This window comes from Melopsittacus undulatus, chromosome 2 (genome assembly GCF_012275295.1).
Source record: "Melopsittacus undulatus isolate bMelUnd1 chromosome 2, bMelUnd1.mat.Z, whole genome shotgun sequence".
In the NCBI taxonomy this organism is placed as follows: Eukaryota; Metazoa; Chordata; class Aves; order Psittaciformes; family Psittaculidae; genus Melopsittacus; species Melopsittacus undulatus.
The window spans coordinates 42,284,247-42,312,199 of record NC_047528.1 but is presented as its reverse complement, the minus strand read 5'-3'; the positions used below and the strand labels follow the sequence as shown (position 1 = coordinate 42,312,199).

The 27,953-nt window shown below is 39.7% G+C and overlaps 1 protein-coding gene across 1 annotated transcript in view; it reads left to right on the top strand.

Moving 5' to 3' along the window:
* Positions 1 to 17,265, top strand: part of MYCBP2 (MYC binding protein 2) — a 182,924-nt gene extending 165,659 nt beyond the window's left edge. Inside the window, exons 72-84 of the mRNA XM_034074633.1 lie at positions 1,250 to 1,533; positions 1,717 to 1,813; positions 4,672 to 4,791; positions 6,357 to 6,458; positions 8,071 to 8,199; positions 10,346 to 10,478; positions 10,749 to 10,852; positions 11,480 to 11,668; positions 12,127 to 12,234; positions 13,291 to 13,500; positions 14,755 to 14,862; positions 15,051 to 15,216; positions 16,461 to 17,265. Coding sequence (XP_033930524.1) covers positions 1,250 to 1,533; positions 1,717 to 1,813; positions 4,672 to 4,791; positions 6,357 to 6,458; positions 8,071 to 8,199; positions 10,346 to 10,478; positions 10,749 to 10,852; positions 11,480 to 11,668; positions 12,127 to 12,234; positions 13,291 to 13,500; positions 14,755 to 14,862; positions 15,051 to 15,216; positions 16,461 to 16,576 — 1,866 coding nt within the window. The 3' untranslated portion in view covers positions 16,577 to 17,265. The remainder of the gene's footprint in view (positions 1 to 1,249; positions 1,534 to 1,716; positions 1,814 to 4,671; positions 4,792 to 6,356; positions 6,459 to 8,070; positions 8,200 to 10,345; positions 10,479 to 10,748; positions 10,853 to 11,479; positions 11,669 to 12,126; positions 12,235 to 13,290; positions 13,501 to 14,754; positions 14,863 to 15,050; positions 15,217 to 16,460) is intronic.
* The last annotated feature ends 10,688 nt before the right edge of the window (positions 17,266 to 27,953 follow it).

Here is a 27,953-nt window from a genome sequence, read left to right as displayed (position 1 = left end):
CAGCATCACAAAAATTTGACTGTATAGAACTATTTGTAGGAAGCAGAGTGTTGAAGACAATGAAGGCTACAGTTATGAAATTGAAACAAATTCACTTTTGAGTAAGTTTGCAATGCACTGTCACCAAGAGCTAGAACTTGTGTGTAGGAACCCTTAATTAGCTGCTTAATTATTGCTTATGTCATTATGAACCTCAATCAGCAAACTATTCTGAAACACCTTTGAGTAATATCACTCTTCCGCTTTAATGTCTCTGTTCTGAAGGAGTTGGAATAGGGCAGGATAAATTGCTTTCACAAACCATACAATAAAGGGACATACAGTTTTCTTGGCAGGGGCTGTTACTGAAATAAAGTAGGATGCCCAAAAGCAATCAGTCATTTTATTTGTCCTAATGGGGATTTTTCACAAGCCTTCATTTTGGAGTGATGCTGCAAAGGATTCTTCAGTGAATCTAAACTTCACAGTATTCAGTGAATCTTTCTTCACAGTATCCCAGTTGTTCACATTTCAATTCATCTGTGTCCTGTTAGATATGTTCTGTTTGTCAGGTATTTCCTTTCTGTCACAATGACTAAGAAGTCTCTTTTAAGATGAAAGGTCAGATTCTGAAGTTGGCACTGCTTTGTGATGGCAGTACTTAAATTTAGACCAGTTTTATGTATTACGTTGCAAAATTGAAGTTCATGCATTGCATTTGTCTGCCTTATTTATAAATTATTACATATAATTGCAGGAACCAGAGATGCTCTTTTTAAATATAAGAGCTGTTAATTTTCTATATCTCAAATGTATGAAGTTTAAAAGCTGTTTTGTTATTGCAAATAAGAACACTGTATAAAAAGCAGAGAAGTTTTCAGGTGTGGAAGGAAACTACTGAGGTGACTGCTTATTTTTTAGTAAGGTCTCATGCCCACTACACTGTGGGGAAAGGTTCTGAGAGTGAGTTGTACAAATATCTGTATCACTGTTGTCCTAAGTCCAGTACCAAGCATATTTTTGTTATTATATGAAGACCAAATATTATTTGAGTGAGACTGGTTCTAGACTTGTCATTGTCTCATTGGGTATATTAATAAGCACTTCAAGATAGAAACCTTACAGAATTTCTTACATGTGTGATTTAAGTACAGAAAGTAGATTCAGTCCTTCTTACTGAAATGACTTGTGAAAAAACACCTTGCTTGATTTTGTTTGAAAACTCCAGCTGTCTCTGTAAGAATTGTGGTGTTCTGATTTTATTCTCCAGGTGACATCATTGCTCAGACGTGTTTTGCCCGAGGTAACCCCTAGTCGCCTGGCTAGCATTATAGGAGTGAAGTCTCTTCCACCAGCAGATATAAGTGATATCATTCACTCAACAGAAAAAGGAGACTGGAACAAACTAGGTATCTTAGACATGTTTTTGGGATGCATTGCCAAAGCTCTCACTGTACAGCTAAAAGCCAAAGGAACTACAATAACAGGGACAGCTGGCACTACTGCAGGCAAAGGAGTTACTACAGTCACACTTCCCATGATCTTCAATTCCAGGTTTGTTTAACAATATGTATATATTCTCAAGCTAAAACCACAAAATAATGACATTCTTGGAAGTCAGTTATGTTGTCTTTGTTTTATAAATGGAAAAGAATTTGTAACTGAGTATGAATTTCTCTGTGCTGGATTTTGACAAGTAGTAACTAATGACTTGAATTTATTTCATGTCCTTTGCAGCTATATTCGGCGAGGTGAAAGCCACTGGTGGATGAAGGGTTCAACACCTACACAAATTTCAGAGATCATTATTAAACTCATTAAAGACATGGCAGCAGTAAGTTTCTGTCCTTTAAATGTGTGGAGGATATTCACATATTTCTGATAATGAAGAGTAGATTTTTTAATTGCTTTCTATTACATTTAGTACTGGGTTGAGCAGTTTAAATGTGAGTCAGTCTGAAGAAGAAAAGCGTATAGTCTTCTAGGTAGAGTCTAGGCCTAGAAGCAGTAGGAACTGAGTTCTGATTCTGCTAAAGAGAAATCTAGTTTTGAAATAAGCTTTTAAATAAGTCACTTGTACCAGAAACTGAAGAAGTACACAGTAATTGTGTGTCATTTTCTACATTATTAACTTTAGAAGCCTGATATTTTTTAATCTTGAGCACTCAGAACTCCACTTGGAACCACAAAGTGTGTGTGGAGTAAGATAATAGTGTTGTTTTCATATCACTGTATGTAGATTTTATATGTGGAGTTTCTGGTAGAGACTGCATGTTAAGATTGCTGCCTTTCAGTCTTACTGCAATCTACATTTACAGTTGTGTATTACTTTAACCATGCGGGTTGAATTCTTCCATAGTTATTTCTGCTACAGGCAAGTTTTTTGGCAGAAGAAGTCAATAAAAATTGATTCACCTATTTCTGAAGTCAAAAAAACAAAATGCAACAGGATTTGTATATATTATGGGGAAAAGATTTTAGATGGGAGGTTGGTTTTGTTTTTCTTAATTCTGTACCTGTTTCAGTGAGATTCCGAGATTTTCCCCTGTGATTAACCTTTGAAAGCTTTTTCAATATGTTCAGCTTTGGAGTCCTGTTTTCTAAGCCATTCATTGTGCTTAGATTAAGAAGATCCCTTCTCAGAGTTGCTGAAGCTGAATGGGAATTCTCTGCAATTGCTACTGTTGATTCTGACCAAGATTTCAGAATCTCACAATCCCTGCTTAGTTAAGAGTTACAATTAAAGCGCGTCTCATCCCTCAGCAGTGCTGGTCCTTGCATAAAATGATCACTTAGTCTTTGCTTCCAGTGGTCCAGTGACTAGAGGGAAAGGGTCTGTTGTAGGTGCCACTGTGATTCTGCATGATGGATTTCTGTGTCTGCTTACTTTATCAACATTTTAGGAAATCACATATAAAAATTATGACCCCCCAAAATAGCAGTTGCAAAGGCAATTAAGTACTCAGAAGATAGTAACTGCCAGGATTAAGATGGTGTGCACCTGTATGTATACGCCCATATGTTTTTCTCAGGCACCCTGCTTCTTTCAGTGTGTAAGATGCAACATATATTGGATAACTTGTTCAAGACTTTTTTTAAGGGTTGTCAGTATCATCTTGTAGCCATTGTTGGTAGGTATGCTTTGGGTAAGCAGGAAAGCATCAGGAAAATGCTGGATTCTCTTCCGCTGCATTTTTAAATAGTTCTGGGCAAGTCTTTGAAGGCAAAATCTGTGGTCCTTGTTTTGTGGGATTTTGGCTCACATGATGATGGGAGAGCCTGTCCCTTAATCAAGAGCTGATTAAAACTAAGCTGAGCAGAAGCTTTTGCTAGGTATCAAAGAATGAGATTAGTAGAAATAGATAGTGGCTGGCTGACTAGAATCAGATGCTTGTATTGTTGTCTAAGCAGCTCCTCCAGCCAAGACCTTCACCAGTTAAACTTTTGTATCTGCTAATATCTGGTTCTCCAAAACAGTGTAGAATTAGTAGGAAAGTTCTTGAACCTCTGATGTTAGATATGGCAAGTTGTGTGCTTATCCAGAGTATGCTAGGCTCCATCTCCCACATACCTAATAGCTTTCCAATAGTGCTGGCTGTTGGGTCTTGAATTCTCTTGTTTAAGAGAATGTAAGTATTTATTACGAAAAGAGAGGGATCACGTCACTTGGGTAAAGTGTAGTCCTCTCAGGTGTGGATATAAATCCCTTTCAATAGATTACAAATTGCTTAAAGAGTAGCAGCTCCTAAAGGAATGACTGGGACAGAGTTTACTCTGAAGTATTTAGTAGCCAAACAATAAGGTTCTTCCTCTCCTCTTCTATGGAGATCTGAACTTTATTCCCTTCATTCTAGATGAGGGAGATCTGACTGAAGCTATTCAGGGGTGGGAGTAATAATGTTTCTCGATTATGTTTTGTCAGGGACCTCTGTGGGTTAGGCATACTCAAAACTTGTTATGGGGTTCAGCCCTGTTACCCAAAAGAGAGTGGAGGAATAGAGGGGACCTACTTTAGAAACCTTTCTCTGAAGCTTTTTAGACCTGTATCTACATCTAAGTTAGTCACTATAGCTTCCTTTTTAGAGTCCAGTGAGTCTTAATTATTTCTGTCACTTTTAGCATGAGGTTTAGAAATTTAGAGATTGAGAATTCAGCAGTCTCTGAATCAGGAACTTCGGGGTATGAGGCAGTGCTATAGGTTCTGGATCTTCAAGGCTGGTTAAGAAAGTATGCTATAGTTCTGATGTTTTCTGTGTACTCCTCTTTAGTTCTTCAAATGCTGAAACTGTGGAGAGTATTCAGGAACACCAAGCTAGGCAAGTGAAGCTGATTTCTCTAGGGATCCACTGTAATCTGTGTGTTGTTCAGTCACTTATTTGTGGTCCGGCTCTGTATCTTTCTCTTGGGGAAGCTTAGGAATATGCCTTTTCATTCTTAAACCATATGCCCTCTACCTACACCAAGTTGGTTATTGCAATAGCTGCTTAGAATGTGACCTCAGTCAGTCACATCAGTATTTGGGGGCTGATAATTGAGATCTGTCTGATTTAAAAACACATGAATTGTCCAAGTCATCCCTGACTTCCTCTTCTTCTATCTTGCGATGCTAACCCGACGTTGCTTGTAGCAGCTCTTATTAGTTTTAGTTGTTCTTACTAAAAGGTGTAATAAACTGAGTTTCCTCTTTAACAGGGCCATCTGTCAGAAGCTTGGTCCCGTGTGACAAAGAATGCTATTGCTGAAACCATCATAGCTCTGACCAAAATGGAAGAAGAATACAGATCACCAGTGAGGTGCATTGCAACAACCAGGGTAAGAATTTTACTACACTTGACATTAGTTCTCTGTAAATGTGCAGTAGGAGCCTATCCAGGAGCCTTCCTATATTTTAGAAAAACCTTCCTTATACAGGATTTTTCAAGAACCAATACATAAAGTTCGTGGTTTATAGGCTCCAAATTATGGACAGGTAGTGCTTGTCCTGATATGTCTTGTTTTTCTGTGTCACAGCAGATACAATCTTATTCTTTGTAGCAGAAATACACCAGTAAAAACTGAATTGTGATTAAATATGCATCTTGGGTACCTCCCAAATAATGATGAAAAAGTGTTATGTTTATGTGTTTGGGGTTTTATCCTTGAGGTGTAATTCTCCTTTAAGTTTGTGCTATTTGTGATAATTTTTATTCAATTTATGAGCTCATTTGTGTAGAAAACGTCATAATATGTGTCAGCTGTCTTGTTCCAACACAATTACTTTAAGTGGTTTGACTTCTAGGTCATCAGCCGCCACATCTCAAGGCTATTACAGAAACAGTAACAAACATTCTCTAGGACAATTAAGCTAAACTTCATCTTTGTCTAGTCTTAAAATGACAAAACATTTACTGAGCCCATTATTGTTTACAGGAGGTATTTGGTTTTTTTTTTTTCCTTTCCCTTCTTCCGTGAATCTTTTATAGAAGTTGGGACTAATTTAACCTTATTAGGTTGCTTGAGACAGCTTGAAAAGCATACTTATAAATTATTGCATGGCTTCTCAAGCTCAGTGACATGTAAAAGAAGAGGTTTGCAGTGGTTACAAGTATTTCACACTCATTTTCCATCTAAAAGGCTGTGCCACTTATCCTTTTCATCCTGTTGCTCATATATTCTCCGCTTTTTGGAAGACACAGTCTCAGAGTACCACCAGCTCCTGCTGTCACTGTGTTAGTTTAAGTGGGTCTTACAGGAGCCCTGAACACCAGCCTAGCTCTCCTTGTCAATGAACTTAGTTCTGTCATTGAGGTGTTGTTTTGGGGTTGGGAGTCCAACAGACTTTTTTCAACAAAAACTATTTTGTTCAGATCAAACCTCTGAGCAAAACCATTGCAAAATGCACCTGACAAGTGTGTTTCAGTTTGGGGTGCAGGCCTGACAATAAATTATCCTCAAGTAGCTCGTCTCTCTAGAATTTCACTGTAGTCATTGGAGAGGAAGAGGGGAAAGCTTCCTTTGAAGAATCCTCTTCTACATAATCTCAAAAGCCCCATGCAGCAAGGGTAGAACATAGGGAAACCAGTCTCATTGAGCTGAAGTTCTGTTGTTGACATACCTGAAAGAAACAAGGTAGTTCCCAGAAATTCAGTGAATTTTATTGTGTGCTTGACTTCTTGTGGAAAACAGAAAACTTGCATTGTATGAGCAGGCTTCAGCTAACAATGACACTGTTTACAGGTAACAGTGACATTCTTATCTGCCAAAGTTTGTATCTTTAGTGTTTGGAGTGGGGTTTTTGTTTGGGGTTTGGGTGGAGTTTTTTGCTTGAAGATTTGTTTGGATTTATATATACACATATATATTTCTAAAACATTTAATTCTACCTTTCCTTTCAATAGCTATGGCTGGCATTAGCATCCCTCTGTGTACTTGATCAGGATCATGTTGATCGACTGTCCTCAGGAAGATGGATGGGAAAGGATGGACAACAGAAACAGATGGTGAGACTGAATCATACCTTTTTGTGTTTATTTTGATTTATTCAGTAGTCAGGGAATTTAGAATGACAAGAAAAGATAGACTTGGCCTAACCTTAATGCTTCCTTTTGTTCCTGTCAAGATGTACATGCATGTTTGAAGTGTTTGTTCTGAACAAGCACTGCTCAGAAAAACAAATTTCCAACTTAAAACAGGTGGCAATTCTCCTGGTATTCAGGATGGAGCAAGGCCTTCCTAACACCTGTAGGATGGATTTTTGAGAGCAGATGTGACATGCTCTACCAAAGCTTTTTTCTCTCTGGATATCTGTCACATAATACAGTCAATTCTTTTTTTGTGCAGTAACTTCTCTGTAACTTAGCTTCCTCTTCCCCATGTCAGCAGAGTGATTACCCCAAAGAGAAACTTTCTAACTGGATTTAGTAAAGCTACCCAGAGAATTTATAACTTTAATATGGAATATGATGGATTGAATTTCTGTCTATATTTTTCCAGTATCACAAAAAGCTTACGATTTTTTTTTCAATACCCTCTGGAAAGAGCAAACTAATGAAGCTGATCTCATTATAACTTGGTCAGGTGCATCCCTTTGGGAGGTAAGGGAAGATTGTGACTTTCCACTAGCAGCTGAGGATGCTTAGAGCGAAGAAGCCTCCAAAGCAGTTTAGTATAATTAGAATAAGAATACAGGAGACACAGAGCTGCAGCAGCAGCAAGGAGTAAAACCCTGCTGAGACAGAGGTTTCTGAGGTGATATAGTCAAGGGACTTATGCAGAGCTTTAGAAATCTCAAGAGGAGTGGTCCAAGACATCATCAAGCAGGGATGCTGAACCCAGTCTGAAATTCCCCACTCCTGTATTGTACCAGGATATTCAGATGTTGAGGTGAACTATGTGTCCCCCTACCAGGACTGTTGTTGAAAGGATTCTGTTCTAAGTTGCTTGAGCAGTATCATGGAAACTGATGTTCTGGGAATACGACAGAAACTCGTTCTCAGACGTATGCATGTGGATAATCAAATCATTCATTGAATTCTTCATTTGTACAGATATTTTGAACTGCAAAACAGAACTGTGTTAAATTATATGTATGCATCAGTGGAGCAACTCTATTTTATGATGGATTTTAAAGTTTATTACTAAGCTGTATTATCTCTGAGTTATAGGTGGCCTACAGATTCGATTAATGTTTGAACAGAGTAAACATGTCATATCAAAATAAGGAAGGGTAAATATCCTGCCTGTCGACTGACCCAAGTACTCCCAGCTGAACTTTTCTATTAACATGCCCATAACCCAGTGTTGTTACCACATAAATCTTTTCAGAGACTCATTGAAAAGTGTCTCAACTATACTATTGAAAGCCACATTTTTGCTGCATCATGCAAAATAAGAGATGAAGAATATCGGAAGAACCGATATAGCAAACTGGGGGGGTTTTGTTTCCCATTGTAGTTATTTCGATACTGATGATTCTAAAGATACAATTAATAGTCTAAACAAGTTCTTTATTCCCTTTATTGGTTTGGGGGAATGAATGGGGAGAGAATAAAAACAGATGCAGAAAGGAAATGAGGGATTTAATAGAATTATTTCTTCTTTTTTTCCCTCCAGCCAATGTGTGATAACCATGATGATGGTGAAACTGCTGCAATCATTCTGTGTAATGTCTGTGGGAACTTGTGTACAGACTGTGACCGATTCCTTCATCTCCATCGGCGAACAAAAACTCATCAGAGACAGGTAGAGTACACGTGACGTCGTGTTGTGTGCACTGCATGCATTGTGTACATTTCCCCTATCAATATATAACCAACAGGCAGTAGCAAGTATCAAATCTGAAAATGGGATAGATAATTTTCCATTGAATTCTATTTATTTATTTATTTACTTACTTACTTACTTACTTTAGTTAAATTCCCTTGTCCTTTATCTTTTGAAGATTAGAAAATCCGCAGCAGTCCCTAATTCTAACACTTGCACTACGTAAGCTTTTTTCTCTTGTGTTCTGACATTGTTTAAGAACATTTTTAGGAGAATCTAGCAACTTTTTAAGTAAACATTGGTTCTTTATTTCTGTTAAATTGTTATCTCCTTTACTAATTCTGTCATATCAGTCAGTGCTTGTCAACTCCTAATTTTCAATGTAGATACCTTTTTAAATATCCAGGAAGACCAGCAGATATTCCTATTTGTTCCTTTATGTCAATCTTCTCTTATTTTTCAATATTCCTCCAGCTCTCACTGTCTTTCACAGCAAAGTATGTTGTCATATCCATAACCTTGACATTTTCCTGACTTTTGGCCTTGTTTTTAGAATTGAAACATCTCACCTGTTTGATTTAGATGAGTTTTTATAAATTGCTGTGCACTCTGCTAATTAGTTTTCTTAAGTGTTATTCTTTTTTCCTCTTCATCTCTAAACTTGAAACTACATTCTCCTTCGAGTATTTCTTTTTCTAATTGAAATTAATGTTGAAGATTCTATTACTTGTGAAACTACTGAACATTTCCCCTTTTTTGACTATTTCTCTTTTGTGATCCTTTATTTTCCCTTTTTTCTGATTTTTTACATATGTACAAAAGCTAAATATAAAACTACACATTAATAAAGTTAATTTAATAAAAATCATACCTCTTCTCCCTCTTCTAGAGTGTATCCACATCAGCTTTTTAGTTAGGATCAGGAATGGGCTTTTGAAACAGATAAATTTATCTCTCTTTAACATGCATTGATTTGTGTTATAGAGCAGCTTCGGAGTGCATGAACTGGATTCCTTTCTGGTGGGACTAAAAACAACAAAACAAGATAGAGGAAGGGACACAGTGCTAATGGTCATCAGTGCAGGGGATCAGCTAGGGTCATCCCAAGAAGATGATTTTTTAATGTCTACTCTTCCTTCATGCACAGCACAGTCTAGTCTCATTTATTTTTCTGATTTCTCCTATATAGCCTGTTCAGATTACAGTTGATAAAAAGTAAGTTCTTATCTCACAGAAGTCCTCACATCTCTCCTTTAACCTGTCCAAAATAGCTACTTATCAGATTTTTCCTATTTACTTCTAAAAGCATGTTTAAACTTTTTATTCACCACCTTTTTACCTTTACATCTCTCATGTTAAGCACCTAAATTTAAACTTTAAACTGTCATGGTCCGTGTCTCCTGTTTTCTGTTAGCTTTGTTCTTTGTCCATCTTCTGTCATACATTCCTCTCTTTAATGTATTTTCTCTCCCTTCAAGAAAGGACAGCCTGTAAGTTACTGTGATCTGCATATGCGAATACTCTGTGAAGTAATTAGGGGTTAATTTCATGATTCTAATAAGAAGTAATACAAAGTTTAAATTGAGTGTATACATCCCCATACTCAGGAAAATTCTAACTTTCATTGCATTGCAGGTGAAATGAATGAGAACAGAACTGCCTTCCAAACCTAGGAAAGGAGAAAAAGAAGAAACTGCATAAAGTCCACTAAGGATTTCATGCGGTTTTTTGATTTTGCAAAAATGTTGTATTTTCCTCATTGTAGCCAAAAGCAGCCACTATTTATCTAAAAGTCAAAAATATTAATATTACATACTTAAGTCATTGTTACTGCATAGTACATGTTATTATAATTGTAATTATCAATGTTGCTTTGATCAGCTGCTAGTAGGTCCGTAGTTTTAAAGTGGAAAAAATGTTGTGCAGCATTAATCTCACATATTTTTATTTCTAAAAACACCTTTATCCATTCTGCAATATATCCAAATTACAGAATGCCTAACGAAAAGCAGCTTGCAGTAGACATACTCCAGAGAATGTATAAAACGTCTGATGAAAACCCAAAAAAGCAGTGACAAAGTTAACATAGAGATGCTACTTATTATCTGTTTGGTTAACCTGACAGGTATTCAAAGAAGAAGAAGAAGCTATCAAAGTTGATCTCCATGAGGGTTGTGGCAGGACCAAACTTTTCTGGCTGATGGCACTAGCAGATTCTAAAACTATGAAGGCTATGGTGGAGTTTAGAGAACAGACAGGTAAAACACAACTGTTACTGCTCTTTATCCTGATGATTTTTACCTTTTAAATGAGCTTTTGTCAGGGGGTTGGGAATCAATCAGTTAGGGATTTTACCTGGTTTAGGACAATGCTTTTAATCATTTGTTAAAAATAAAATAGTTCAGCTGCATAAGAGTTGCTGGTTTTCTGGTGGCTTTCTGTGATTGTTGTTTAAACGTCTGTAATTAGAATATCAGTCTCTTCTGTTTCATTACAATTCCTGGTTTTGTTTACTCTTGTGGACCTAGGCAAGCCAACCACCAGCAGTTCTGAAGCATGTCGTTTCTGTGGATGTAGGAGTGGAACAGAGTTATCAGCAGTGGGAAGCGTTTGTTCTGATACAGATTGCCAGGTCTGTATTAACAAGTATCAAACATTATTAATTACATAAATAGAAAAGACTGTATGATCAAATTGATTTCTTCTTTTGAGTACACCTTGTTCATTGCTGTGGTCCTTTTTACATCAGTTTTCATATGAAAAGATTTTAATACTGAATATTATAATTCAAAATACTTCTGAGTTTGTAAATGTTTAGTTTAATTACAGGCTACAAACACCAGTAGTGAACTAGAATATTGGGTGGTTTCATTACTGTCTTCAAAAGTATCTTAAGTTTTCACAATTGCATTTGATTTATAAAGGAATATGTACACGGTCAACATAAAGTCTAGCGTACTGGAAATCTTGATAAAAGTAGTTTGTGTTAACAATCTATTTATTACATGAGCATAGAACATTTAGGGCTTGGCCAGATTTTTCAAATGTATCCTAATACATACATTGTACAAAAGGTGCAGTTTTTCTCAAGTACCTGCTGTAGCAGTAAGATAATGTGATTCATGATTCTTTCCTCTTCTTTTACTGCACAAACCAGAAATGCTTCAAAAAGCAACACTGTATCAAACCATCCAGTGGTCTGGTGTTTTCCAGAGGGGAAAAAAGGGATTAATTATGTACTTTCATTTACTTTTAATAGGAGTATGCTAAAATTGCCTGCAGCAAGACACACCCCTGTGGCCATCCATGTGGAGGTGTCAAGAATGAAGAGCACTGTTTGCCATGCTTGCATGGCTGTGATAAGAATGCTACAACTCTTAAACAAGATGCTGATGACATGTGCATGATCTGCTTTACTGAAGCACTTTCAGCAGCACCAGCTATCCAGGTTTATCTTTTTTGTCCCCATTTAGAGATTAATATTATGGTTGAAATGTTAATTGTGGAAGAAGTTAAAATATGAAGTCCTTCAAATCATACTCTTAAGAAATTCAAGACAGACACTGTAACAGTACATAAATTACTTAAAAAGCTTTCTTTTTGTCTGGCACTACTGCTATTTCAAGACAGCAGATTGTATCAATTTAGATCGCTGTGTCTGCTTCATTAATATATATGCTAATTTATAAATAAGTAAAACAACTGAGGTAATTAATGGATATACTTCATATATTTTGTATTTTCACTGGTAGTTTTAGAGTGGAAAGGTTATAATTTAAATAACCATTTTATATTCTTTCTCTCTGTTAAGAAGAAAATAAGTGTCTTCTAGGATTTAATTCTGTAATTGATACTGCAGCAGTTAATTGAACTGAAGTGTTCACTTACATGTATTCTTTTCTAAAGCTGGACTGCAGCCACGTTTTCCATTTGCAATGCTGTCAACGAGTACTAGAAAACAGATGGCTTGGGCCAAGGATAACTTTTGGGTTTATGTCCTGTCCGATTTGCAAGGTAAATGAGCTATGTGCTTACTGCCTAGGTCAAACAAACTACCTAATACCGTCTTGTCTCTATTTTTTATTTTTTATTAATAATATATTGCTTGTCACAATATAAATTACTTGTATGTCACTTGTTTCCTTAATTTTTCATGTCACTAAAGAAATGGTATCCTTGAGGTATATTCTTACTTTTCCATATTGTTCCCTGAAGTAAAGGTCTTCTTAAAAAGAAAGCATAATGAAGACATTATATTAATGCTAATGTATTCTTAGCATCATCAGTTTGTAAATTCTCAATATCTGGGGACAGTGGGGAGGGGAAGAAGTAATCTCAATGCACATTATTATCTGAAGCAGAAAACTTGGCTTCTTTTACTAAACCCTTTTAAAGATGCTTTGCTTTTCAGTATGAGGACAGAGCTGAAAAATACATGTACTTGGTTCAGCTTAAATTACTAAAACTTCCTCTTGTGCTCTAGAATTGTAATTGCTGTAAGCAAAAGCATATGATAGCTGCTTTGATAGCTATATGGTAGATAGGGAAGGAAGAGCACCTTAACACCCTAGGAATATGAAATTTGTGAATTACCAGCCATTCTGCATGTTCTGTTTCTTCCTTCATGCTGTGTTTTGGTAACTTACAGCAATAGCTTCTGATCATTTAATGATAAGTAGCTTGCAGTAATGAGGACTGTTAGTCATTAGTCCTAATAACTGAGCAGTAAGTCAAAAAGGACCCAAATTAGAGAAAACATACAATCAGAATATTCCTGTGCTGTGGGTGAGTATTTCATGTACCCTTTACCATCCCTCTGTGGTTGTTACAGTCTGTTGCAAGGGCTGATGATTTCATGTAACAAAAGACCATATAAATAGCATTCCTTGTTGTTCTTTTTGCAGCAAATATAGCATGCACTATATCGGTAATTTTTTGAAATGTCCATTACCTGAGTTCTTAGGTTTTATGACATTCATTACACTTTTGTGTTTGACCATAATACAGATTATCACAGCTGTTGTAATAAAGATACAAGATATTTTAATCAGCTGTTTTTTTTTATTTCAGAACAAAATCAATCATACAGTATTAAAGGATTTGCTTGATCCAATCAAAGAACTCTATGAAGACGTAAGGAGAAAAGCACTAATGAGATTGGAGTATGAAGGGTTGCACAAGAGTGAGGCCATCACAACACCAGGTGTTAGATTTTATAATGACCCAGCTGGCTACGCCATGAACAGATATGCTTATTATGTTTGCTACAAGTGCAAAAAGGTATGAGGATTAGTACTTTCTCAAATGAAATGTTACAGTTTCAAAAGTTATGTCTTGAAGAACAGAACATATATTTAATGTATTGTGTATGGAGTAGGGAAGCAGGAAAAGAAATCATTGTTAAATCATTATAAAAACAAAGTGTTGGGCAAATTAAATATACATAAAGCTCAAAGGTATATACAGAGCAGGTCAGAAACCAAAAGCATATTGAGGCAGTAGCCTTCTTAGAACAATGTGCAGATGATGCTGTGTTAGAACACCAGCTGTCCCTTTCTCTCACTTCCAGCTTATACTTTACATGACTATTAAAATAGTCTAAATACAGGTTTCATTCTAACTGTGATATGGAAAGTTCCTAATCTAAGATTCCACTGAAATACTACTTTTACCAAGTTGGAGTTCAGTGCAACTGTGGTAAACTGACTTGGAGGGAAGAAGTGTTAGAAGAATGAAAAAGGAGGAGGAGGAAATGTGTGGTCTAGCCTGATGGACTCTGAGTGATATATGCACATTTTTAATTCCCTGACACATGTTCCATAGGACTCTTCCTTTTCTTTTTAGTCTGCAAAGTCTGGGGGAAGCTGGGCTTCTTCCTTTCTCATCGTTGCCTTGAGACCACTTTCCCTGTCCTTTTTACAATCACTGCAAAAAGCGAGAATTTGCTGAGAGCAAGAACTTTCTGTGTTGTTATTAGTTAATAAATGATAACAAAGGAAGGAGGGAAGTTCCTTATTGCCTTGTCTCACCACTTGATGTGAAAATATTTTAGTAGATGAGGAAATTCATCATTGACACATTTTTGTGCCCAGTGTGTCATGGTAGAATATGATGAGAAAGTAAAAAGAATCTATAGAAAACAGCAAATCTTGTGATAAAGGATCCCACATGTGCATAAAACCTGATACTCCTTTCAGCTGGTAAAAAGCCCTGGTAGAATGCTTCTCTGCTGCTTTCAGCCTCAGTCCTCTTTCTTACATACAGTTGATAGAGCATCCAAACACTGTTTCAAAAGCCTTACACTCACTTGCGTAGGTCAGAGTATCTTGCACAGTTTTTGGTCTTGTTTATCGTGAGATCAAGAGATACTGTCTTAGTGCCTCAAAAACGTGTCTGGAATCATAGTCAAGAGATATTAGAATAGTGGAAACAACTGTAATGGCTGTTATTCATCATTTCCCTCTTACAAAGTGAATTTGTTAAAATACTAGTTGCCTGTGGTTTAATCTCCAATCATTTTTGTATAAAATTAAGGCATATTTTGGTGGCGAAGCGCGTTGTGATGCTGAGGCTGGACAAGGAGATGACTATGATCCAAGAGAGCTTATTTGTGGTGCATGCTCTGATGTTTCAAGGGCTCAGGTAAGTAAAGAACTCTGATGCCTGTTTTTATTTCATTCTGAAGCTCCAAGTGCCTGAGCTGTACAGCAATTCACAGTCATTTGTAATTATATGTATTGTATAATATTAACCACAGCATGTAGAAGTGTGTAGTTGCATTGTTGCAGCATGGGTACTTCAGTTATTGGTGTTTGTTTTCTTTTGTTTAGATGTGTCCCAAACATGGTACGGATTTCTTAGAGTACAAATGCCGCTACTGCTGTTCGGTTGCTGTTTTCTTCTGTTTTGGGACAACACATTTTTGCAATGCTTGCCATGATGATTTCCAAAGAATGACAAGCATCCCTAAAGAAGAACTCCCACACTGTCCTGCAGGTAGTATTTTTACAAAGCAAATTTACCACACTGAATTCTGAGACAAGTTCCAATTGATACCCTTCATACTGATAATTGTTAGGAAAATCATGGAGTCAGGCATATAAATTTTAAGTTCAGTACCTTGAATGATACTAGAATTTGTTTATTCTATGCGTGCTTTTGTTTTCTTTCATTTTTCTGGCAATAAAACAGGCAATGTCACCACACTGATCCTTTAAACATTAGATATTTTGAGACAGAAAGACATTTCAAATTCCCTATTCCCAATTGCAATTCAGACTCCTGATTATAGAATCATAGATTGGTTTGGGTTGGAAGGGACCTAAAGCTCATCTAGTTCCAGCTCCCCTGCCACCTTCCACTAGACCAGGTTGCTCAAAGCCCCGTCCAACCTGGTGACACAATGAATTAAATTCATATTGAAAAAATTAACATTAATTTTTACATTTTTACATTAATTTTACATGTTAATAATGTAAACATTAACATTATTAAATGCTGTATCCGTAGCTAGGTACCTGCCATGTGCAAACTTGCCCCAAGGCCTTAGTTTCTAACTTCATGTGCCACTGAATTGATCTTAATAAATCATATCATTTACTTTGCTGTTGGGAAAAAAAAAAGATCAATCTTTTTAAGGTATTTACGTGAAAGAAGTAAACAAAAAAATATGGTTCTCGATATAACCTTATTAATTATTGTTTCCTGCAGAGTGTTACTCCTTGTTCATATTTACTGGTTTTGCTTTTAGATTGTGCAATTTCTCCCACAGTATTAATGACACTAATCTTGTTTTGGTGATTCTCCAAGCTATTTTTACATTGAACTCGATTTATTTTAAATTCCATGGCACTTGGATCATTTGGGGTTTTTTTTCTTCAAATACCAATTCAACATTTGACATCAAGTGTTTTGAGGAGCTAACAGGTTTCAGTCATGTTTTGTCAGATCTGATATTGTTTCTCTTGGCTTATTAAGCCTTTAGACTTCTTGATTTTGACTGTGTGAAGGCACCTTTCTACCTGCTGCTTCTTAAGCCTTCACTTTTGATGCCTTATAAATTTATATTATGGAAGTATTACATTCACTTAGCATGGTGGTTTTTTGAGGAGATGTGTGTGTGTATATATATATATATATATATATATATATATATGTTTGTTTCCATTGTCTGCAAGCATTAATCTTTTCTCTGTTTTTTTTCCCTCTGTTTTCCCCCCTCACCCTTAAATTCACTGTAGGTCCCAAAGGTAAACAACTTGAAGGAACAGAATGTCCACTTCATGTTGTCCATCCACCCACTGGTGAAGAATTTGCTCTGGGCTGTGGGGTTTGCAGAAATGCTCACACTTTTTAGACTAGCATTTTTTTTTACCAGAGCAAAACAGGTGCCCTCATCCCTCAAGTGTCCTGAAAATAAAGTCCAGCTGGGATGAGGATGGGACCATTTCATAACCCAGGTAAAAGGAACAATTTACAGTGCAAGAAGGATGCCAAATACCGTGTACATAATTCTTGCTGTGAGATATTGACATTTTTTGAACCGAAACATCAAAACTTGTGAGGTGTTTGCATGTGGCCATTACAGTCATCGCCTAGGAAACATTGGACATTTACAAATAAATAATTACTATTAAAGGATCTGTGTGTCTGTGGACTATGAATGATGCTGGCTTTCAGGAGAAAGGAAAAAATATTGATTATTGTATACTGACTTTTTGTAATCTTGTACAATTGTAACGCATCACAAGTGGGGATGGGAAAGAGGAATATTCTGGTTTATTTCCTAGACTGTTATAAAAAACAATTGTGTTAGGAAGGCATAAATGTAACAAGTATCATGCTGTATATAAAGGTATCAATGTTTGTCCTGTATAAGAATTATTAAATTACAACAGCAGTTTCATTTAAACTTCTGGGTTATGTTTGAGCCTGAAATTTTAATGAAGTGCAATACTGAGTGTGCCTCATATCTTGCAGCTGTAAACATAATGGAATGTACATGTCAATAAAGCCACTGTACATTTTTATACAGTGAAAGTCTAATGAATGTGTAAGCCTCTCTTTTCAGATGTGTTTTTTTTTTAAATGGGAGGGGAGGTGTCATTATTACTTTAGTGTAGGCTCTCTTAGAAAGTAGTGCAGCTTGTTGGGCAAACTGGTGCTTATGGAAGTACTTAAGACATAAAAAGCGCTGCTCAAATCTTTAATAAAAAAGCTGGGTAAATGTACTAAGCATTCATGTGAAGTATTGCCATTTCAATTTCCAACATTTTAAAACACAAAAGGAGACTCCATTTTAAATTACTTTCTATCAGTTAGTTATATTTTACTTTTAGAACAAGTAGCCTTTTGCCATGAATCCCAAAATGCCTGCTGATGTATAGTGAAAGCAAAAATACAACTTCAACTAAAGGGTTTTTTTTCCTATAAGACTTTTCTCATCAGATCTTCTCTGCTGGGTATGTTCAACTCCTTTCCTAGTATTTCTTCTTCACATAGATAAAATATGCATTACCTGTAGAGATTTAAGATGGCATCCATGTCAGATGACCTTCTGCATTTTAGAATGGCTGGGGGAAAACACACACCTCTGAAGCACAATTAATCTTAGAGTAGCACAGTAGCTCGGCGGAGAGATCTGGACAGGCTGGATGGATGGGCTGTGTCCAGTGGTATGAGGTTCAACAAGGCAAAGTGCTTGGTCCTGCATTTGGTCCACACAACAACCCCACGCCTTGCTACAGGCTTGGGGAAGAGTGGCTGGAAAGCTGCTCAGCAGAAAAGGAGCTGACTGACTGCTCCTGAAAATGATCCGGCTTGTGTCCAGGTAGCCAAGAAGGCCAACAGCATTTGGCCTCTTATCAGAGATAGCATAGCCAGCAGAACCAGGGTAGTGATCATCCCCCTGCACTCGGCACTGGTGAGGCTAAAAAGGAGAGAGAGGATAAAGAAACTGCACTCAGTAAATTGACAGAAGTCTTGGGTAAGATCCTGTGGGAATCAAGTGCAACGAAAAAAAAAAGGATTTATGGGAGCTGACATTTTCTTTAGAACAACCACGATCACAGCCAGCAGCCATCCTACTGCAAACAAAGGATGTAACTTGTACTAAGCAGTCAGCTTGGCCAAGTCAGGAATTACATATTAGGAAAAAGGGAAAGGGGAAGCCCACAGATAACTACAGATGACCAGTGGGCAGGGGAAGGTACAAGATAAAACTTAATTTGCAATGGACATAAAGAATAATAAGTAGATGAGAGAAGGATTCATCCCCTACCTACAGTGATGAAGCCCTTCATTCCACAAAAAAAAACCCAACAATTTCAAATCATGTTAAGCCCTCTATTAACATGTCAGGAGGAAGCCACTGTGGGTGGTTTTCAGCATCTTGAAGAGTCAAGATTCCTCCTATGTTGTACTTCACTTACAGAAACAAGGAGTGTGACTCACCTGGCCAAATGATGTCCATATTCTGGATGTTTACTCAGACACAGTCATCTCCAGTGGGGAGGGACAGGCACTTCCAGGATGTGGTTCATTCCATCTCATCCCCATATAAAACACAAGCCACCTAAATAGCCTGGATGTAGATGACTACAGAGTGCATTTCCAAATGTAAGTCACCACAGCCTACTCTGCAGTCTGGAGAAGAAGTAATGCTTTGGAGCCAGAACACCACAAGACAGCACCTGAGGCAGATTATTTTCTCTGAAAGCATGTCAAGATACGAAGAGTGAAAACCTTTCTGGTGTTTGTGGCTCCATGTTCCCTGGTTAATGGGTTTTTTTCATAAGCCTTTCTTCTGGCATAGCATTCTGCCCCTTCTGGCATGTAAAGGGCAGACATAGTAGTCTGAGATTTGACAGTCCATCTCAGTTATCCAATACTTCCTAGAGACCTACTGGGAACCTTAAAAAGACTAAGTGTTGTCTTCTGAAAATTTAAGTTCCTTAGTACTCGCCAATCTCACATCTGCAACCTGTGAACCATCTATTGGACACGCCATCAGTCACTTCAGTACAGTAGATACAGAGCAGAAGATGCAGAGTGCTGTTCTAAGGACTCTTCTACTCAACAAGAAATGTGTGTAGGGTTGTCAGAACTATTAACTGTTAGCTGGGAAGTGCTGCAGTACGTTTGGATTATTAGATCAGTGGTTAGAGTACAACAGGGCGCACACAGGACAGAAGGAGAAAGAAAGCCGAACCCAGTGTATTTACTAAGACCTCCCTACCATACCATTCAGATACATTTCTCCACAACCCAGTGCCCTCCTCACTCTCTACCTCTCGTCTACACTAAAAGCCTCACGTCACTGCCCCTGCTCTTCACCAGGACTCCCAGGTGTTGCTTTCTGTCCTAATCCAGCACACACAAGCTCTTTTTCTCCTTTCACTGGTTTCTGGCTACTGTTTATCCATTTCAGGAGCCTCTTCCTGCCCCACAATGTGGAGGGGTAGCAGGAGGAGGCAGTGTCCTTATTCAGGCTGAGCACTGCTGCTCTTCCTCACAGACAGCAAAGCCAAGAAGACACTCACCAGGGCCTGGAGCTGCCAGATCCAGTGTACAGGGTATGCTGCACCATTTCAAAGCCAAAAAATAAGATGTTACAAAAAGGGGGGAGGTTTGGGGTTTATTTTGCTGTGTAAGTACACAAAGAGGAACCTTATTTTAAGTGCTCATAATCCAGGTGCAACCAGTATATAAAAGATATGGCTGCACTTACATCAGGGATTTCAGCACTTCCATGTTAGTATTATGTTAGTATAGAAACTGAATTCAGAGGGTATTTGGTTTAGAAGAGTCATCTTTCTGATTATGAGCTGACTTGATGAGGGATCAGTAGAAGAAAAAGAAAACAAGAAAGCTCTTGCCCAAAAACGATATTGAAGAAACACAAATTAACTACAGTGGAAGATGAAATAATGCACATAATTTGTACTGGTTTATATCTTTATGAATGAGCTCTTGACATAGGTCCTTGTGGGTCTTAAATTCTAGAAAACTGAGAGAGCAGAGAAATGAGGTGTCTGACCCACTATCCTTTTTAGAACATTTCTGAGTGTAGCACCATAATTAATAACTAAATCAAATTAAATTCTGTTTCTTAATTTTCCAGCCTTCTTTTCCATTTTAGATCAATGTGAGTACTAATTTAGGAAAGTGAGATTACAGTGGGGAAAGGACATGACACTGCTCCATTCAGTTTATTAAGTGGGCTGAGCCAGGCAGGCAACGGCAGGGACAACTTTCACACACAACTGACCATCCCCAATTGCTCCTCCAGTGAGACAGCATGGCTGAGCAGGAGCATCAGGCGCTTGGGTAGAGCTCAGCTGTAATAGTGTCAGGCATTCACATCACCACATCTCCCCCTGCACCAGTCTCTGCTGCTGATCATAGCCAGATGCCAGCGCAGGCCGCTAATCAGATCAGTTTCCTGCCAGATTGCTGTGTGCCTTTCCAGCACCTCACGTGCTTTTCTGTCAGATGTTGAGCCACAGCCCACACAACAGAAATACCCAGTTCTTGCCTGCACCACCCTGTTTGCCACCACACTCAGCTAACTACTACCAAACTCAGCTCCTAGCCAAGGCGAGTCCGCAGTGCTCCCACACAGATCATACATCATTAGTTCACAAACAGCTTAAGTTTTCACGGGCGTATCCAAACACAAAATGAACAGTAAAAGTTACTAAGGTATAGACAAATAACCAGTCACCACCCTTATGAAACAGCTTTCGTTCATCACATTGTACTTAGTTTGTTGTTTCACCTAAACAGCAGCCAGCTCAGGAGCTTCAGGACCACACGGTCATGTGCAATTCAACTCAAACTTTGTCAGTTTTTTGCCACAGCCCCTCCTTAACCCATGCCAGACACTGCAGGTGACTGAGAGCACAGTAGTTGTACCACAGATGCCCCATGTCCCTTAGCCCAAGGCATGCTGGAAGGGCCGCACTGTTACACCCCTGCTCTCACTGCTGGGGTCTAGCAGTGATGACTTAGACTAGTAAGCATTCCAGGTGGCAGGCTCTTCACTAGGTATACCTACATGGATGGCATTGAGTACAGAACAATAAACTGGTAACAACCAATATAGCACAGCAGTTGAGTGCAATGGGGCATCACAGATCATTGAAAATCCCCCAAAGATATTCCCCACCAGCTAAGTCAAGTTTCCTCAGGTAACAGCCATCTCCAGTCTGCTGGGATTGAGGAGGCACCTGAGATATATAGTGCTCTGTGCTCCTGCCAACAGATTTTGTGCAGCCTGTCTGCTGCTAGTCGAAACTGAGTCCCTTTGGACCTAAGAGTGTCTTCCCATGCTGTACCTAATAGGGTATTTGGCCACTGAAACCTTGAACAGTACTTGAGGCATTGCTTTGGGTCAGCTTCTGAGCAGTACACACAGTGTTGTTTGCTGTCACTGTCATGGCATCGCTTCTATGCTCCCACTAGGATAACCATTTGCACTGTCCTTCCTGGATACGGGTATAAAAGCTGATGCACACAAAGCACCATCTCCATTGGTCACTACTTGTATTTTTTCTTCTACCCTAGAGCACATCACCTGTCTGTAAGTCAAACTGGATGATAAAATAGGCTCTGTAAAGTAGACAATACTAGAATGACAAATGCAGTATCAACGGGTCAGTTGTTACAACTCCCGTATGTTCTGACATCAGTAAAGTCACCAGTGCAGGGCTGTGTCTGTGGACCTTCTCAGTTACCTGTGGCAGAGGAGCAAACCAGCCTGCAGGAGCCCCATCTGGCAGGGATGGCAATGAGGCAGGTAGCCCCTAAACCCCTCTCTCTACTTGTGGCCCATTACTGCTTCACCTGAGGCCCAGAAAAGCATGCTGCACCACTGAGGATCAACCAGGCCTGTGCCCTTTAGCCAAACAGCTCTCTTTTTGCATGAATGCCCCGTGCAGCTACCTGCTTGTAGTTTGGCTTCTATTGCTGTAGCTCTCGGCATGATCGAGCACCACACCTTGGCACAGGAGGAGCTCCTTATCTGAGCATGGACCAGGTGATTTCAACACCCTCGGCCCACAGTAGCTCTCAGCTAGTTCCTCCCACCTCCACTCTGTTCATTAATATTCCTTTCCTGAGACAGCATGATGCGGCTTTGTGTACATCCTCCCCTGCACAGCTTCTCCTTTCTGCTGACTCAGCTGCTCTGCAAAGGGTTCCCACTCCACCCAGTCACATTCCTATGTCTCTCCTAGGAGTGTCACCCACTCCATCTGAGCAGCCATGTGATGGCATTAAACACACTGGCACATGAAGGGAATGCCTAACCCACTGTGGCCACGTGCACAGCATTGTCACATTACTTAAAGCTGTACCACCTCCAAACACTCAGAGATTTGGATGGTTTCATATGATGGACAGGGTATGGTCCACTAGCAGTAATTCACCGTTCTAATGCCTATTCCTAATGAGACTTAGAAACTTAACCCATGAACCTGAACATTTTAAAAGCATTTGCCTGGAGGCAGGTTCTATCAGTGGACTCTGTCAAGGAGCAGCAACACCAACAGGATGAGCCCAACACAAGCTGAATGCTACTTAGTCCCTGTAGGTTTTGCTCTAATAGACATAACTTACATTAGATGATACACTGCATCTGCATCCAACTCTGACCCTGTTTTCCCCAGTACAAACAGGATTTGAGCAATAACATCCCAGTTCAAGACACTGCTACTCCTAAGACTATCATCTCTACCTCTATGCCTTTGGGATTTTCCATATGCCTGGTGTGGTGTTTTATGGTCTTGGCCCATAAATCTCCATTTCCCCCCCCAGTGGATGCTGGGCACAACTACATACTCCCCACCAGCCAAATCCAACATTCTGGCAAGCCCCAAGTACCTTACTGCTGACTGAAGCGGACATTTCACATGAATATGTGCCTACTGGCAGGATATTGTCTCTCTTCTTCCAGCACACTCCTACATCGAAGGAATTGGTGAATAACATCTGTGTTTTCCCCCCAGTTTCGGGATACAAGAGTTAAAACCATTCATATTTAAAAACCAGCATTAGGGTGTCTGGCAGGAGTCATCTCACATGCCACATAAGGTACCCTCCTTCAGTGCCTTGATACCAAGGCCAATCCTAATACAATGCCAGCCCCCTCTTAGCATTAAGTCTGTTTGCAATCTTTTCCCTCTGCTAGCTTGCTAATCATGTTAACTCCTCACCCACTGGCAGAAACAGCTGAATCAATCTGCAGGGAGAGCCACAGAACACAGAGAAAACCCCTGTAAATCAAGAGGCTCCTCTACCAGGTTCTTGTCAGACCAACCTACTGATAGGATGGCACTACCCCTCTCCAGCAGTGTTGTTCTCCTCTCAGGTGGTGATCCATGATCCACACCAGGAAATGTTCTGTTCTTGTCTGTGCTGCCAGCTGCACTGCTCAGCACATTCAGCCCATTTGTACATAACTCCTATCGAAAGCCAGGCCATGACACTCCTGTATCAGAGAGGCTCCAGCAAGTGGCAGCTTTTAGTTCCCTTACAAAGCACAGCAGAGTGATATGACAGCTTTCACCAACAAAACAACCATCTGAGCCACTCATCTGGGAAGAACCACTACAGACTCTAGAGACAGAAATAATTTTAGACAGGGAGTTTTGAGGAACCTTTTAAAGCAATTATCTCCAGTTTTTACTGAAGCATAAGCAACAATACCTAGCAATCAGCCAGTCGCAGGCAACACTCTACCCTGCTGTCACTCATCCTTGGTTTTATCTGTTCTTTTTCTGAGGTTGTCTGGTTTAAGGACCATTTTACTTGTGGCTTTGTTTTGAAAAACTGGCGAGTTTCATCTCTTGTTCTGTAACTTTTTATGGCAGATAATATATACTTATTTCATCAGCCCCTAATACTGTATTCCAACATGATAAGAACTTCCCCCTAGAAAATCTTCCTGTATAGACATATTAAGGGAATAAAAAAGGGATGTTTCCTTAATCATATCTATAGCTGGAAAACAGTAACTTCATTTGGCATTATTATAGAACAAGTTCTGTTTTCCTTTGTTTTTCAGCAGAGCTTGCTAGATAATAAGACTGTCACAGGCAGCCTAGAACAGGTCCTTCAGCCACTGACTCATCATACTTATCTCCCCATATTCTTCACAGCTTGTGTGTTCCTTACATTGCAGTGGGGTGCTCGTGCCCTGCAAGCCTCACGTTACTTCATCCTAGCTGGATCTGTTCCATTTTATTGTTACTTAACTCTCTTCTGATTGCTTCTATTATTTTCCCCTCTGCGTTTTCTTTCCTAGCCAGATGCAAGCCAGGCTTATAAGGGTGGAGGACAGCTGCTTCATGACTGCTTCATACCTACCTGAATAGAGCCCAAAAATCAGCACAGATGAGACTGTCAGCACTAAAAGCTGTCACATTTACAACCAAGACCTATTTGCAATGCTGCCACAGGCTTCATCAGACAGGTAGCCTATCAGATGAGACAGGAAGAAGTGTACCTGTTCTACATCAGATGTCCCATTTGCTAGGCTGTTACCAGCTACCATTCTCTTGGCTTCAAATCTCTGCCATAAGTGAGTGACCCTCCAGCCAGAAAAACTAAAACTTCAGAATGCTTCTCCTTCTCTTTTTGAAAAATAAAACATTACAAGGCAGTTTCCTCAGTAGTCTTGTTTCTATGTACCAGGGCTCTGTACAGGCCACTGGACTGCTGGTGCTATTAAAAGTGTACACAAATAATTTCACCTTTGTAATTTAAAACATTCCCCTCTCAAACTCGTTTGCTGTTAGATAAGTGATCAGTAAGGCAGAGAAACCACCTAATGAAGACAGATTTTCAAGTTACTAACTAAAGCTTTGAGGTGCCCTGCCGCAGCTGGCCACTACACAGCTCCTTCACAGACCAGCCCAGACTGCTCAATGTTGTCTTTGGACCTTTGCTACTTGGTCTTTTCTTAACCTGCTGCCGTTTCTCTCAGTGCCAGCTACCTCAGAGCCCAAGAGCTCTACAAACAGCATGGTTTGCCTATTGGCTAAACCAAAGACAGCCATGGGGGCTTCCCAAGTGCCAGGAGAGGGTGCCCACACCACCAGCTGCCCATAGGTTTTCTGATTCAGTTCTGGTAAATCCCTCAGTTCTCATGCTTTGCCAACAGATGTCACAGACACTGTTGGCTGTGTTCTCTGTTCCGTGTCCAGGGCCTGATTTGGCTCCATGTGCAGAGCTGCAGCTGCCTTTCTTGCTGATTTTGGACACTATGTTCACAAATAATGCAATGCAGAAAGCTCCTTCTGCACTTGTTCTCTTCTCCTACACTTAGTGTGCCTAAAACATACACAAGCAATCACAACAAAGCAAGTAAGTACACAGGCATTCAAGCAGATTTTATTTACTCCACATACCAGGCAGAATAGAACTGCAAGGCACTGTAAGAAGGCTCCCCCAGAAACTCCATACATCTAAACCCAGATAATGCAGTAGCGGTTTTAAAAATGAGGCTACCTCAAAATAATGAAATTGCAGCTGTTGCATCTCCTGAGACTGCCACAAACACCCAGAAAATACTTTTTTTTTGCTACAAGATGTTCCACTTTTTTAATGCAGATGCCAGAATTTGATCACAGCACTGGTCTTGGTGAAAAGGCATTTCTACTGACTTCACCTGACTTGGGTCAGTTACACCACAACATCAGCATAATGCTGCCTGAAAACAGTGGGGGAGGCACTCATGTCCAAATACTAGATCCTTCTCCCCACATACCAAGCCCAGGTCTGGGTCAACCCTCTGCAGTCAGAGTCTACCTTTGTCTCCAGCACCTCCAGCAGCTTGCAAGTTATACACTTGAAAATATGACTTTTCATTACTAGAGAACCAGCTATGAACCAGAACATGGGACTGAAAGAATTCCTAAACAGCGAGAACGGAAGACATCAAACATTTCCAGACGGAGACAGCAAAACACCTACTACAGTTTTCTTGCCAGTATGTGCTTCAGCCTCAAACACACATTATTTAACAAGGTCCATGTAGCTGTTCCGTGTAACAAATTACAGTCACATATTTGCTATTACAAGCATATCCAAGATGCTCACTGATCTGCTCAAGGTGAGGTGATAACCCACCTCTTGTTGCCTTCTGTTGCACTTCCTAAAAAGCTGAAAGCTGGACATACACAGATTTATAAACACACACAGAACCGTAACAGCTGAGCTGTAGTAAATGTCTCCAGACATTCTGAATTGGAGAAGAATAGATTATTCTCTCATAGAAATTCAAATTTAAAATGAACACATCTCACTGAAAAACATTCTATTCAAGTTGTATTTCCGCACTAACAGTCTCAAAGAACTAGACTTAAAACAGGAGGGGGAAAAATTTTCAATAGACTTTCAGTATGCAAGAAAATGCTACTCAAGTTTTTTTTATAGTGTTCTCAAAAACATCAGGGATGGTAACATTTGATAGCTCATTGAAGTACCGTCACCCTGTTTCAAAGCCATTTCCAGACTGAGGACAGCACTGGATCACATCCGCCTGTTTCTAACAAATTTAATGATGGGGATCACTGTGATCAGAATCCACTGGCCTGAAACTTAAAATTCAAGCAGTAATCTATTATATCTTGCAATTGTGGAGTCTCCTACATTGGAGATATTCAAGGCCCGCCGGGACAAGTTCCTGTGTGATGTACTCTAGGTTACCCTGCTCTTGCAGGGGGGTTGGACTAGATGATCTTTCGAGGTCTCTTCCAACCCTCGGGATTCTGTGATTCTGTAATTACGTTTGCGGGATCTCCACAACGTTAGAAAGTTCAGTCACACAGAGGACTGAAAGCCAAGCTGTATGCCATGCACCACATATGCAGAGGCACTTGCCACACACAGAAACTATCACTCATTGCTTTTTTCCCCTTCGCCTGGAGCAACCCAAGCACTCCAATCGCAGAGCCTCCTGGAGCCACAGAGAACAACTGCTTGTGTTCTCCATTCCATCTATTCCTCTCTTATTCCATCTCCCCAGTGAAGATAGGCTAAGAGAGTTGGGCTTGCTCAGCCTGGAGAAAAGAAGGTTTCAAGGAGATCCTACTGCAGCCTTTTAGTCCCTAAAGAGGGCCTGCAAGAAATCTGGAGAGACTTTCTACAAAGCCCTGAAGTTACAGGATAAGGGGGAATGGCTCTAAACTGAAAAAGAGCAGATTTAGACTAGACATGAACAAGTTCTTTACTGTAAGGATGTGGAGACACTGGAACAGGTTGCCCCAAGAAGCTGTGGCTGCCCCATCCCTGGCAGTGTCCAAGGCCAGGCTGGATGAGCTTTCTGAGCAACCTGGTTGAGTGGAAGGATACAAGATGGGCAGTTTGAACTAGGTTATTCTGAAGCTCCCTTCCAATCCATATCATTCCATGATTCTAAGGGCAGCCTAACATGCACCTTTCAAACTGCTGCAATAATCGGCTCTACCAGCAATGAGGCTCCTCTATCTGGACTACATCTGGAATGTACGCCAAGGCAGAGATCGCTGAGGTGGGAGCTGAACCTGCCGTGGAGGCAGGCACAGAACAAGCTCACTGACCCCTAACGCTTCCAGGCCTCACTACCGCAGCGGGCAGCACCCCCGACGCCCCCAGCGCACCGCCTCCCGCCTGCGAAGGGAAGGGGGCGCGCCGCCTCACAGCCCGCTCGCCGCCATTTTGGCCGGTTTGCGTCGCTTCCGCTGCTGGGA